This window comes from Pinus tabuliformis, chromosome 7 (assembly GCF_031772625.1).
Source record: "Pinus tabuliformis cultivar Carrire ecotype Pingquan chromosome 7, CPIR1, whole genome shotgun sequence".
Classification (NCBI taxonomy): domain Eukaryota; kingdom Viridiplantae; phylum Streptophyta; class Pinopsida; order Pinales; family Pinaceae; genus Pinus; species Pinus tabuliformis.
In genome coordinates this window covers 1,513,854,835-1,513,869,906 of record NC_142293.1, presented here as the reverse complement: position 1 = coordinate 1,513,869,906, position 15,072 = coordinate 1,513,854,835, and the positions used below count along the sequence as shown (strand labels likewise).

At 39.0% G+C, this 15,072-nt stretch overlaps 1 protein-coding gene across 5 annotated transcripts in view; it reads left to right on the top strand.

The window, feature by feature from the left end:
* The first annotated feature begins 1,097 nt into the window (after positions 1-1,097).
* LOC149253592 (SH3 domain-containing protein 2-like) overlaps positions 1,098-15,072 on the top strand; it is a 244,958-nt gene continuing 230,983 nt past the window's right edge. For 2 of the 5 annotated variants that reach the window (XM_089459981.1, XM_089459977.1), the window contains exons 1-2: positions 1,369-1,640; positions 1,804-1,900. In XM_089459981.1, coding sequence (XP_089316107.1) covers positions 1,826-1,900 — 75 coding nt within the window. In that variant the 5' untranslated portion in view covers positions 1,369-1,640; positions 1,804-1,825. The other 3 variants (XM_089459979.1, XM_089459978.1, XM_089459982.1) reach the window with 3 other exon arrangements.

Sequence of the window (15,072 nt, the reverse complement as noted above, 5' to 3'; positions counted from 1 at the left end):
TATGTATGCTGAGAAACAAACCCAGAAGAGAAAGTTGAACATATAAGTATTAACTAACAGAAATAAAGACAATCACCTAGAAGAGCATGGACTATGCAAAATTTAGAGTCTCACGTTAGGGGAAAGGACCGCCCATTTGATACAAATAGACGAGCCTGAGATCAGCTTGGAAACGCAAAAAACTTGGCAGAGACCAATATCAACAAAAAACTTCCTACTCTTGAAGGAAGACCTCTAGCTGATAACTTGTAAGAATACCAATTCTGCTATATCTAATCCTTGATAAGCCTTGAAATTCCTAAAAAAAAATGTATCCTTCCTCCATTGTCAAGGCCATCTTCGAGAGATAATCCGCTTACGCATTCCATTTGCGATAAATGTGATGAAAAAACAAAAGGTGAAAGGTAGATTTTAGAAGTAGGATCCTCTGCTTCCAACTGTGAATAGAAAGTGCTTGTAGAGAAGAGCGACCTGAGAGCAAGTTGATCACACACATGGAATCACTGAAAACCTAAAGGACCTTAACACCATATGAAGAGCAAATAAAATGTAACGCCCATGCTGCAATCAATTCCACAACCATGTTTAATGATCTGCCCATGTTTACCTAAGCCTTTATGAACCTACTACCATTAAAAGATATATATACCTACCCCAATATTGTTTGTAGACACCCATCAAAAAAGCTGCGATTTTCAACCATAAAAATAAGAGCCCCTGATGAACTCTCAAAAGCTTTTTATATTCCTAAAAAAACCAAAAATGTAGAATATGATATAATGTAAATCTATTTTTGAAAATCAAAGAGTTACAAAATTTCCATATCCCATACAATAAAAATTAACAATCTACACATACATTAAACTTACCTGAAACTTGCCCTAAACCAACTTATCCAACATTAATTAAAAAACAATATATCCCATGAAAAAATGTTATGGTGTCATCGCAGACTAATAAAATTTGAACAATCTCCATGATTGACTCACCCTCAATCTCTATCCATAAAATTTAAAGTTAAACTAAAGACAAAAATAACCACACATATCATGTTGTTTATGCGACCAAGTTCTGCAAACCATTTCAACCATTAAAGACGCTGTGAATAATATCTTGAATTTGTGTTTCCCTTTAAAACTAACGGTAAATAAATTCATAAATCAATTAGCGTTTGCACTTACAAAGCAGAATCTTTCGATAACCTCCTCCAGTAATACCCTAAGAACTCCACGCCCACCATTTTTTTAAAGCCCTGCCTGTCAAATTACGTTGTCCAATGTCTACGTGGACATCCAGCCTGTAGTTTGCACCGTTTTAATTATTGCCTCCCGGCAAGATCTCCGGTAGTACAGTGAATTTCTGGTATAGTATACTCAGATCTCATGTCCTAGGCCCACTGTTTGAGTCTAAAAGGCCATCCTTTCTGTTGCAGGGTTTCAAAATTATGTTAAATTTACTGAATGGATCTCTTTTGTAATCTCTGATAATAAGCAGGAATTCAAATAGGGCTCGAAATGAAGCTGTGATTAGCAGTGATGCGGAAGGCTAAGGGGTTTCTTTAACTGCCGGGGCAATTGAAAATGGATGCGATTCGCAAACAAGCCACCAAACTGCGAGAGCAAGTCGCCAAGCAACAGCAGGTACACCTTCACAGGTTTTGCTATTTGATACTTTTTTTTGCTATATCTCGAATAGATTGCCATGGTTGGTTATTTTGAGCTGAATTTCTGTAATTCTGCTTCGTTATTGTGAGCTCTTCTCTCGCGTGAGTTCTTACACCTTAACTTGAATTTGGAATTGAAGTATCAAAGGTTTCCTCTGATCGATGGTCTATACAGAAGATTTGTATTGCATTAGGTGCTTACACCTGAACTTGAAATTGGAATTGAAGTATCAAAAGGTATCCTCTGATCGATGGTCTACGGATTGACAATTGACAATTGTAGTATCAAAGATATCAGAGGTTTTTTTGTATGTTTACGGATGGACAGTTTTTGACTGCAGTAGTTCTTGTATTTTGTCTATGTCCTGAATGATGATGCGATTGCATTTTTTTTCTCATTCGGCCTCGTGCTGAATGCTTTTAGAGGGCAAAGCTAAGGGCTCAAAATTAACTCTGTGTTTTTCAAGAACACCGTGGCTTGGGATGTCGCTTAAGAATTTTCAATCGTGGTTGTCTGTTCGCACCTATGATTTAACTAATAGTGGTCCGGTTGACCCGGGGTACTCTTGAAATCACTCTTCCCAAAGAATCCAACAGCATTACTCAAAGGGGGTGGTGGCGGGAGAAGAGTGATGAGAATCAAAAGCACATTAATCCACATTTGCACGACGCGTCATAGCTGATGCCCAGCTATGAAAGGTTCGATGGCCGCAGTATGACTAGAGAAATGGTGGCGATTTGATCCTGCCATGGTGGCTTTGTATTGGTTGTCCACTGATCAAGATCCTTAAGGTGTAGGAATTTTTTGAATTCAAGCAACTGTTCCACTTCTTTTTCTGTTGATTTTATCATCGTCATCATCATCATCCTCCTAACTGGAATTTGCTTCAAGAAGCATGCCCAAGGTTGAAAACTGCATCTCAGTACTCAAAAAGGTGTGGTGGCGGGAGAAGAGTGATGAGAATCAAAAGCTCATTAGTCCAAATCACTCTCCAAATCACTCTTCCCAAAGAATCCAACAGCATTACTCAAAAGGGGTGGTGGCGGGAGAAGAGTAATGAGAATCAAAAGCACATTAATCCACATTTGCACGACGCGTCATAGTTGATGCCCAGTTATGAAAGGTTCGATGGCCGCAGTATGACTAGAGAAATGGTGGCGATTTGATCCTGCCATGGTGGCTTTGTATTGGCTGTCCACTCATCAAGATCCTTAAGGTGTAGGAATTTTTTGAATTCAAGCAAACTGGGCCACTTCTTTTTCCGTTGATTTTATCATCGTCGTCATCATCATCCTCCTAACTGGAATTTGCTTCAAGAAGCATGCCCAAGGTTGAAAGTTGCATCTCATTACTCAAAAGGTGTGGTGGCAGGAGAAGAGTGATGAGAATCAAAAGCTCATTAGTCCGCATTTGCACTACGCGTCATAGCTGATGCTGAGCTGTGACAGGTGATGGCCACAGTATGACGAGAGAAATGGTGGCGATTTGATCCTGCCATGGTGGCGATTTGATCCTGCCATGGTGGCTTTGTATTGCCTGCCCCCTCATCAGGTTCCTTAAGGTGAATGCAATTTTTGAATTCTAGCAAACTGGTCCACTTCCTTTTCTGCTGATTTTATCATCATCATCCTCTTCCTCCTCTTAACTGGAATTTGCTTCAAAAAGTATACCCCAAGGTTGAAAGCTGCACCTCATAACACAGACTTGCACCCAAACTTGTTTCCTTCTACATGGTATTCAGATGGTGTTGTCCACCCTAGTGGATGACTTAATGCTTGATAAGTTTCAACCTCACAAATGTACCAAGTCCCTATTGTTCTGTTGATTAAAATTGAAAAGAAGATATTTTAGATGACCCATTTGTTCCATTCTTACCAAAGGTTAGCTTAACCAAGGAAGCTCTTGAATTCATCCTATGGAGGCTTTGCATGTCAAAACTTGGTTACTGGATACGTTATGCTTTGCAATCTGTTTGCAATTTTTTTGGATTTTTATGTCAGGAAATAAATTTTCTTGGGCCATATGCCTTTTTCCCTAATTCGTTATTTATTAGTTTAGGCAAATATCATATTTTGTAAGTTGTGACCTAGAATAACTGCACCGAAGGTGTAAAATACAAGGTTACAAGATTTGCTAAATTTCTGCATGTTATTTGCTTTTCTGCCCGAGTTCTGCTGTTAAGGAATGAATTTCCATAGTTTTGTCTGTCATTTGCTTAATTTGTTCCTTTTTCACTGTTTTGACATGTTGCTACCCACTCATACAATATATTGGCCACAGTATATCCAAAATTCAGATGCAACTTGTGGAAGAAGTTATGAACATGAAAGAAAAATTATAAGTAGATATTAATAGAACTAGAGAAATTAAGGATTGCGTGATGAAATATTTAACTTCCTTATTGCAAATATCTCCAATTTCTCCGAATGTTTCTGATTTCTCCCAAGTTTTTCAGGCTGCCAATTGGACTGATATTTTCTGAGTTTTTCAAGTACAAGTTTATTCTTGCTGATATTTTCTGATATTTCCCCCAATATGTCTGCTAAGTTTCTTTCTGGACCCTCAACAATATATTCCTGAAACGATATATTCTTTCTGCCACTTGTTGAAGAAACTGTGAGCATGAAAGATATTTAACCTCCTTCCTGGTGTCTTAATGTGATTTACAAGTGGCATTCGACCAAGGCTAAGAATGCCTGTACATGTGAAAGAGATCCAATTGCTCAAAGTGTGAGGCGAAGATGAGGATCCAAAAAATAAAAGGAAGAAGAATCTCAGCATATCGCCTTCTTAGCCTTGGTCATTTGTCAAATGACTAGCATTGAATCTCCAAAAACTAATAAGCTGGTAATTTTCTTTGCATTAGCTATTTCCAAACCTTTCCATAAAGGGAGATATTCAACTTGATTGTTGGTCGCTAGACCAAGTCCCCATGCATATTGCGATACAATTTTTCCGTCAGGGCTAAATAAAATCCCTTCCCGCTGCTGCCTCCTCCTCATCAGTAGATATTATTAAAACAAGAAAAATTAAGGATTACTTGATGAAATATTTAACCTCCTTGCATCTTCACAAGAAGGCCCAAGTTAATAAAATTATATTGTTAGTGTTCTTCAGTTAAAAAACATGTCAAAAGTAGAAGCCAATAAGTTGATAATGCATTTTTGTCTCTCTCTCAATAAAACTAGAAAAATTAAGGATTTTGATGAAATATTTAACCTCCTTACGTCTTTACAAGAAGCTCAAAGTTGAAAATTACAGTGTAGTTAAAATATATTAATGTGAATTGGTAAAGTAGAAGCTAATAAGTTGATATTGTATGTTTATCTCTCCCTTTTTATTCTTTTGAAATTTTAAGATTTTGATCAGCAGACTTCTCTGCTAGTATTGGCAATCTTTTGTTGTGTTCTTCAGTTATGAAAATAACTGGAGATTTGTGACAGGTATGGTCACACTTTCTTGCTATGTCTGTGTGTTGAAGGAAATGTAACTAGGTTCGGTTTTCATTATGACTTGTAATTATGATATTATGTAAAAGAAGAAACAAATTATTATTATTCCTTGCATCATGGGTTTCATGAGCAAGATGTGTTTACCATAGGTCAAAGACTTCTTCTTGATGTCTTTAGGATTTTATGTCTCATCATAAGTATTATAAAAGTCATAAGGTCAAAGGTCTACACTCCAAGAACAAGTGTCACTATCCTTGTGCAAGTCGGCTAAATAAAAGACAGTGATCTCCTTGATGATATGTTGGCCTAGCTTTAAGGCACTCATGTCGGCCTAATGTACCATCATTGATCTATATGTATATATAAGGAGTGACGTTGTGTCAAATAAACAAGTCTTAGGATATATAAGGAGTGACGTTGTGTCAAATAAACAAGTCTTCGGATCATTCATAATACAGTCAGCGAAGAAGATACACATACATAGTGATCAAGGGTAATATCTCAGTGAAGTCTGCCTACTATACATATACATCGTGTCAAGCTCTCGGAAGTCTAAACAGAACTCTTGGAGGTCTATATCTATACACAGTGATAACTCTCGGAAGTCTGAACATAACTCTTGAAGGACTATATATATATATATACACAGTGACTGCTCTCGGTATAGCTCTCGGTGGTGGCCTGTCCTATCATTATCATAACAGTGAAGAGCATGAAGGACTGTCTCAAGACAGTGACATGAACGAAGTAACTTATTCCTGAGCGAAGAACTGTGGCAGCCGAGGAAGGAGCCGAGAACTGTGACTAGACAACGAAGGTATAAGGAGACCGAGAACTGAAGGAGTACAGTGACATCAAGTCTATAGACTGTGGATTGAAAGCTGAATAGTGCAGGGGATAGTGACAAGTATCTTGGAGGTAATCTTGAGTCAAATTTTGTCAAGGGTCTTGGTATTCATCAACTAAACATCTATAAGAAGAGATTGAAGGGTTTTCCTCTCAAGAGGAGAGGTTTTAGCCCTGGCTTGAAAGCCTAAACATTGTGTCACTTTCTTATTGTTTTGGTTGCTATTTGATGTACTGAACACACACAATAATAAGGATCTAAGAAAATATAAGAAGATGTACACAAGTAGTAATCAAGTAAGAGAATCTGTAATAAAAAAAATGCTCTTAAATTCTCAACACTGTGTAGGCAAAGAAGAATGGGTACAAGTTTATTTACAAACTCCGATTTTCTGATTGGATTCAAACATGGGAACATAGGCTTAGGTTAAAGCTATATAAACTTTAGAAAATGCTTCTCACGATGATAAAATGTTGCGAATAACCATATTTTTCCCAAGTTTTTCATGTTACCTATTTTCTGAGTTTTTCAGGTCCAAGGTTATGCTTGCCGATATTTTCTGTTATTTTCCCAATATTTCTCATAAGTTTCTTTCCAGACCATTGGTGATTATAAAAAAATAAAAAAGATTCCCCCAAATGATATTTGCAACGTAAGTTTCATCAATTAGTCTAAAGTTTGGTTTTATCGTTACAAATCAATTATGGGTAGGTTTTATATGAATCGTCTACAATGGTTTACATGTTCTAGACCTTATAAATTTTGGTAGTGCAAGGTCACATCTGCACGTGATTTTCCTTAGTTGGGAATTCCTTGTTTGCATGCAAAGCAAAGTACATAATCTTCATTGGCTTGGAGCCTGTTGTCAACACATCTTACTTATGTTTAATTGATAATTATATCCACCGAAGAAATTGAAATTATGGGGATGTACAAAACCCTGGTGATAAAGCTATTAATGGAACATGTGCACATTAATCTAGCAATGAGCACTTTAAGTTACCATAAACAAGATTGAAAGCTAGTCATGAATGTCAATTATGAAATATGCCTTGAACTCTCTTCCTTGCTTGACTGTAATGTCTGCTAGTAATTGTCTAATTTGTATCTTGGGAGCACTAGTTGGAGTTAATCTCACATCTACGGGTCATCTTTCCTTTCCCCTTTTATCAGTTTCTTTTTTAATCAACTGATTTATATCTTCTTCCTTGTAGCTGTAGATGCTTTGCTGATCTGTGAAAAGTTTTGTCAGATAACTACTCTGAAAGCCCCTTTTTGGCTGAATTCATCTTCATACCACAAGTGGAGGGTTGGGATAACTTAAATTACTTTTGCCAAGGTGCAGGCTAGGAAATTTGGAACATATTATGTCTTCAGATCTATTACTTCTATTAAAGAAATAAGAATGAATATACATATATATATTTTCTAAGATCTGCGTCATGAGAGCAGCTCTTACATCTGATCTGTCCTTTCAAAAGAAAGGAGCCCATTCTAGAACCTAGTCTTTATGCTCCTACTAGCACCGCGAAAACAAAATTGTAATTGCTTTTTACTCTTATGCTATGGCTCCTACATGTGCAAATATGCCAAAAAACAAACAAAATGAGACAACATGCTAGCATAGCTGTAACTCTGATCTTGGAGATTGATCTTCTGTCCTTGGCTCCTCCTGCTGTGGAGTTGCTGTTTTGTTCAAATCTAGAACTACTTGAGCAATTATTGGTCTTTCATTACTTGAGGAGGCCGGTTCCAGGGATCTCATCTCTATTGCCATCTGTAGAACTTCTATTTGTTGTCAGAGGCTATTGAGCTTGTCTTCATTCCTTTGCATAATGGACCTCTGATCTATGAGTAAGTCCATAACTGTTGAAAGGCTGGCAGCGGTCTGATATTAGGTCGGCCTCTTATTATTTTAGGTTCGCTGGGCCCCTAAGAGGCACCCATTCAACCCCCCTTTGAAGTCTATATAAGGGAGAGCCTTCCTCCTCATTTAGCACATCAAGTTTGTCTTGTCCATTTCTGATCCAGCGAATTTCAGAAGGAGAAAAAGAAGGCCGAATTTCAGGAGGGTTTGGGATTTCATTTTGTTCTTGGGTATTAGTTTGGCTATTATCTTGATACTGTTTCTGATTTATTGATGAACTATGAACTCTCTCTCTCATAAGGAAGGATTTCTGGGACCTGGGTTTTCCCCTTGTGGGTTTTGCGCTAACCTCAGCCCTAATTTCTGTGTCTCTTGTCTCATGGTTATTTTCCTACTGCACTTTCATGTTTAATGGTTGAATTTTCTTCTATGTAACTGCTTAATGATATTGGATGAATGGTATGTAAAATTAAGTTTGACTGATCCTTGGAAGTAGTTATCTGTGGATGAAATTTGTTTCTAGCTTGTGTCCTAGAAAATCATCAACCACTACGTCCACAAAATATTTGTACCGGGAAAATCCACCAAGGGATCACTTCTTGTTGGCTCAATCACGAAGCTTGACCCTGAGATAGAATTGAACCTGTGGCCTCTCAATAGCAAAGGTGCTTTAATGACGGGGACTCGACCAATTGAGCTAACCTTCGAGGCTAACAGTAAAGGAGATATCAGTAAGGCTGGGATTTTGGATTACTTTTGCAAGAATTTCGGTGGAGCAACGAGATCTTTATTTAAGAGTTTCTTGTGATGTTTTTTCGGAGGCATTCTTTAGCAATTTTGAGACAAATTTAGGGCTTGAGTTAGGGCATAGGTTGCTCTTTTTTGTGTTGGCTCAGTTCAAGTAGTGTTTGTTGGTAAAAGCCCTGTATTAGGGCATCCAATTAGGCTGAGTTACTCTACTGTTCCAGACATAGACTGGTAATTGTTAAGGGCATTGTAAATCGCTCAACAAAGACCTTAGGTCAAGCTCATCCTCTGTAGTCCATAACCTTCAGGAAAAATTAATTTACAATTGAGTGGTTGTCAAGGTCAAGCCTTAGCCTAAGATTGTATGAGCATCAAGATATAGGGCACAATTTTAAAAGCCTTTGTTCAGGCCGAGCTTCAGGTCTAATATTGGTTGAATTGTGATGAAGTTTAGGGGATTTTGTGTTGGGTTATTTTGAGTTGTGGACTGTAGCAGAGAGCCTAGATTTGGGCACTGTTGCTAAGTCTTGATAACTGAAAGAATAGTTGCAAAAAATGATAGTGTGTTGATAAGCCTTGTGTTTTCTAAGACCACATTTGGAACTAGTAGGAGTTGGTCATAGGGAAGACCAGTGGCACATTTGTTTGTGCCTGTGGAAGTAGTTTAAGAACAAGAGTTGCAGTGACAACAAAATTATGGATGGATGCAAGTAGTGAGTGTTCAATAACATTGTTGCAGTGAAAGTGCCATGATAGTGATTTGTTGAAGAGGATTGAGTATTGTTGTAAGTGGGCCATCGTCCCTGGTATGGGAGCGCATAGTCTTTATTCTTGTCTTTTATCTTACAGGTTTTACCCACCACCAATGGGTGACCTCTATAGGAGAAATTTTCTTCTAGATTTGTCTTCAGCCGACAGCTAGCAGCCCCTTGCAACCACCTAATAGCTCGATGTGCTACTATTCTCCACCACCTGAGCCAACCATTGTGTGCCTTCTCATTTGTTATGATTATATGTTTGAAGGTGGGCCACTTAATCTCGAAGGTATGATTTTTCATTATGTAATTGGGTGTATATGCTTGCTTTTCTTGGGCACATTTGGGCATGGATTAGGAGGGGGATTCGACGTAAAGAAAGTGATTTGACTGTACTCTTGTTCCTTTACCTCAATTGGGGGTTAATCCTGTACCCTAGTCTAGTGGGATCTCCTTTATTGGCTACTAGCTTTAGGAGTGGCACTACATGCGAAACCATGTTTTTGGTTGTGTGGTCCCGCTTCGTGATGCCATATATCTCACTCCCCTCCGCTCATTACAAGCCCTTTTTCCCCATCTTGGTCCACATTTGTCCATTGGGTCCACAAGGTGTTAGCCTCCCCTTCCCCTTGTCCACACCTTGGGTCGGGCATGGAATGATGCCCGGAAGTTGATGCAGCTAAAAAGAAAGATAAAAGCATAATATCTCCACATACAACAGGAAATGTGCAACAAAATGCAAAATATGGTCGAAACAACAAAATTTAGTGCGTGGACACAAGCCAAACATGAGCTCTACCCCCTATCATTATGACCATCACCCATGTTTCTATGGCCCCTATGAGTGCCCCTATCATCATTAAGGAACCCATGATTGTCCTAACCCCTGGTGGGAGATGAACTGCCCCACCTTAAGGGGGTAATCACTACTATATCTTACACATCATGCTCTCATCCCCTTGAGCCGTGAGCAATAAAATGAAGAAAAGTCAATAAAAGGCAAAAGCCATATGAAGAAGGGTGGAAAAACAAAGGCTGGGGTAACTCGTGTACCACGATTGCTCCCTCCTACATTCATACACCCAAGTTGTGGGCCTCCCTCATCATAACTACCCTTGTATCATGGCATGTGGCTTGGAGCCTTCCCTTTTGCCCCACTCCATTCCATCATTATTTCACATGACACCTACCATTTGATGGATTATCATGGACCTATCACTCGCTTAAAGGTTGAAACCACCTAATAGGGTTCTTCATTAACCTCTCCTGTCAAGGAAGGTAACACCAATACATATTCAAAGCTCATTTGGAAGGGCATGCCACTATGAAGTGCCCCTAATTAGCAAGCTTATTTACTCAATTGCACTAATGGATTATTGTACAGGAAGGTGAGGAGACACATTGGATCTTATACAAGAATGTAGGTGGGTTTTCATCTTGGACTTGGCCTTCCTATACAGGATCCAAGCCCTCCAGAGGGTCATAATGGCACTTATAGGGTGAGCGTTGAGAGCCATGGGCCTCTAGCCATGCAAAACATTGATTACCACACCATGGGCTTCTTCAGCACCACCACATTGCTTGTTCATGCCCCAATTATACAGAGATGATGATGCACTTGGACCACGTTGCCTAGCTGGCTACACATTGCACCCGACACTTGGCAATTGATCCAGGGCCCAAAGGAGGTTATGTCTTTCTTAGGGAGACATGGGAGGGCACATGTCATCTTCTAGCCCTCATTGATGGATCATCGACTAGATCTTGAGCCATTGGAAGGCCCATGAGACCCATTTGGAGCCCAAAGAGCCCAAATTGGGGTTTGGAGATATTTTGCAGCATTTGGAGGGCATCCCCCTCTCTTTCATTATTTTTGAGGCCCTCAGTCTCATCCTTAGCACATGAGGCCTCAACGTCACCCTTCTAGGACTCCACGTTAGCCTAGCATGGCCCTAAGAAGGCTTATTCGATTTATCATTTATTTTATGAGCTATCATGGTTGGCTTGTAACCATGGGTGGGTTACTAGACATTTTAGGCATTGGAAGGGCTTGTTCTTTTCATTTTTGAACTCTTAGATCATGTATAAATAGATGAGGTCTAGTCACATTCTAAGCATCACACTTGGCATTTTCGATCTCTCATTAGAGAATTTCGGACCTGCAATTAGAGGATGAATTTGGACAAATTTGATGCATTTTGATGTTTGGAAATTTTCGCTATCTCTTGGAGCTTCTCTTTGGCATTTTTGTGGATGGATATATTCTTCATTGTCTTGTATGTGTTATTTAATGCTATATTTCTGATTTAATGAATGTCTAATGCATGGAATATTGTCTTATGGTCTTTAATGTGCCCTAATTAATGAAATTTTGTTAGAACATTGAAGCTATTGGAAATTTTGCATGTGTTATTCATGGATAATGAATGAATGAATGTTCCTAGAGGTTATTTTGCATTTTGCATCCTTGAAACTCCACTAATAATTGCCATCGAAGTATAAAAATATAGAAGTGTTGTGTAGCTACTTCATTAGGGCTAGCGAAGCTACTTCTAGGTCTCCTTGAAAAGTGAGTTGCCAAATCAAGGTCATCTTTCACTCCAATTCTCGCAATCGCTAGGCATTGGTCTTAAATCCTTGGTGATCTTAACTCAACGAATCATCTTTTTTTTTCACCTCATTCTTGCCTCTTTTCGTCGTCCCTTTAAGGATATGGAGGCCTCTCTAGGGCTTGGTGTGCATTTCAATAGAGGAATGCGTTCTGAATTTCGTCCGGACGAGACTCTTCCTTAGTGTCACCTTTAGGCATCCACAATTATTGAAAGGATTTTGACGGTGGAATCTTCGTAAAATTGATGCCTTATCTATCACACCAAGTGGGAACCCTAGAAGTTAATCCTTCAACTTGGGGATTCCTTGAAGATTTGTGCTTTAGTACTTGTTGAAGTATATCATTCAATTTTCTCTTGTCTACCTTCACCTTGGATGAACTCATATACCATCAAATATCTCAACCCTAGGTCTCGTGTAGTCTTTCTTTCAAGGGGTTTTTCTTGGAAAGTCTTCCTAGCTTCTCCCAAATTTTGCACTTTCATTGAACCTTTCCATTGAATGAGCCACCTTGCCTCGCTTCAAATCTATCCTAGATACATCTATCATAAGTGAGGGATACTGGGACTCCTCCTGTCTGTGAAAATCCGAGAAGAGAAGGGGACATGCTATGGTGATAACGGGCCTTTGTCCCAGGTGTTGTTGCGCCTTCTAGTTTTTGCCTATTTACTAAGCTTGCTAGTTTGTGCAACAACATTTTTGGCACCGTTACCAGGGGGGAAGCAGGTCTACCTTCCATGTGAATCATTGAGGAATTGGTTCATTGACAACATTATAAACATTCCTCTGACGACTCGATTCATTGTCAAAACTCCTAGTTTGATTGGAAGTGAAGAATTAGACAACATTCCTCCTATAAATAGGGTTTCTTCAAGAAGAGGGGAGAGAACTCCATCACCTCTTAGAACTAACCTTCTCCCTGAATTTGAAGAGGTTCGCAACACCATCGTCAATATGGATACCAATGCTGACCAAAATCAAAACCAAACTAAGATCTCGAGAACCAAGAGACTTCTTTATAGTGCTTTTATACCTTTGAAATTGAGTGACAACCTTGATCCTTTACCAGAGAAATATCATGAATGGTTACCCAAGTTCAAAGGAGCTACTGATCAAAGTGCTAATGACCATGTGGATGATTTCTTTTGGGCAACAGGCCCTCGAGGGATTGATGATGAGGACCTATTGATGATGTTATTTGCTTTATCCTTCGAGGGAAATGTTAGGGAGTGGTATCTTAGTCTCCCTTCCGGCAACTTTGATGACTTTGACAAATCTGAAGATCTATTTAAGAAAAGATGGTCATTTGATGCTGATGAAGCCTTTAACCTTGAGAAATTTTACCACATGAGAAAGAAAGGCAACGAGGATGTTAGGGAATTTATCCAAATTTTTGATAGGATTGCTAGGGATATCCCTAATCATATTAAACCCTCCAAAACTCTAATACTTGACAACTTCATTAAGGTTGTTGGAGGGCACCTGACATATCAACTAAAGAATAAAAGGCCTAAGACTTTTGCTAAGGCAAAAGAAATTGTCATTAAGGTTGAACAAAATATAAATGCTGCTAAAATTGAGATGTTTGAACATCCTAGGGCTAAGGTGGAAACCAAAAAGAACAAACCTAAGGATTAGGTTGAGGAAGCCCTAGTCATGGCCCTTAAGAAAATTGACAAATTTATTCGAGGACATGAATACTAGGGATAGGATGTATATGAACAAATTCACCACTCTTGAAAAGGCTCAAAAGTCAAGTTATACCCAAAAGAATAAGCCTTTTGTCAAGAAACCTAATAAAGAAGGCAAGAAGGGTCCACCCTAAGTTCCCAATACTTTGGCTCTAACCAATGTTGTGGAACAAGAGGAATCATCTTCCAAAGATGAGCAAAGTGATAATGATGAGAGCAAAGATGAAGAGGGTGGTGAGCAAATGAATATAGTTGGTGAAACCCAAGCCTTCAACATTATGTTAGGTGACACATGCACCCATCCTCTATTTAGTGAAGTAAAACTTAAAGATGAAAAGGATGAACCTATTCTCAATACCTATTCTCAAGGAAAAATGACAAAGATCCCTCCACAAGCTCTGTTGCATGAAAATGAAAGGAGCCTCCTCCTAAGCAACCTCCTCTTAAGGAAACCCCAAAGAAAGATCCTCCCAAGAAAGATAACACCAAAAATGAACCTCCCAAAGGGGAACCCGCGCAAAAAACCAAAGACAAGGAAGTTGAACTTGATATTAATGTGGGTGTTGCTATAGGAAAAATGACTATGCAAGTTCCTATAAAGGAGATAGCTAAGCTTCCATCCCAAAGATGGTGGGTAAAGAAAACTTTTGGGTTTGAGGAAGATGACCCACCTATCATATTGCAAAATATACACCTCTCTAACACCAACCCTGGTCATGAGCCATTTTTGCTTACCTTAGCTATTAATGACCTCCTTCTTCAAAATTGCATGTTATATTCTAGGGCCTCCCTCAAATATCATGCCATTAAAAGTCACGAAGCAACTCAATCTAAGTATTTTTCGCGAATACGAAAATGTATGTGGCTTTGATTCTAGATTTGTTGATGTTGAAGGCCTTATTAAAGACCTCAAAGTGTCATTAGCCATGAATAAGGACATATCATTACTCATGGATGTTGTGGTTATTGATATACCTGATGTGTGGGGAATGTTATTGTCTAGGAAATGGGGTGCTACTATGGGAGGTCAAGTCCGAATGGACCTAACTTATGCCACTATCCCACAGCTTCATGACACCCCGTTCATACTTTATAAAGAGCCTTTATATCCAAATCATGTGGTAAAACCTGGTCCTATCCCGTATTATAATATGCCTAAGACTAAGGACCCCACTCCTATTCTTCCCTCACAGGAAGTCCACATCCTTAAAAGACTCGATCAAAAACAAAGTAAGAAGTGGGTGCAAAGGCCTAGGAAGGAACTCAAGGTTGGGGATGTAGTGTTTGTAGATAAGAACCGCATCCCTGTCAAGATTCATGGTAAGGTTGGTGAGGGATATTACTATATTGCTAGACTTGATGACAAACTTTGGCTGAAGCCGGTCAAAATAAGTCGCATCATCCCTTTCCTTGACACTTGAGATTGTATCATATGTATG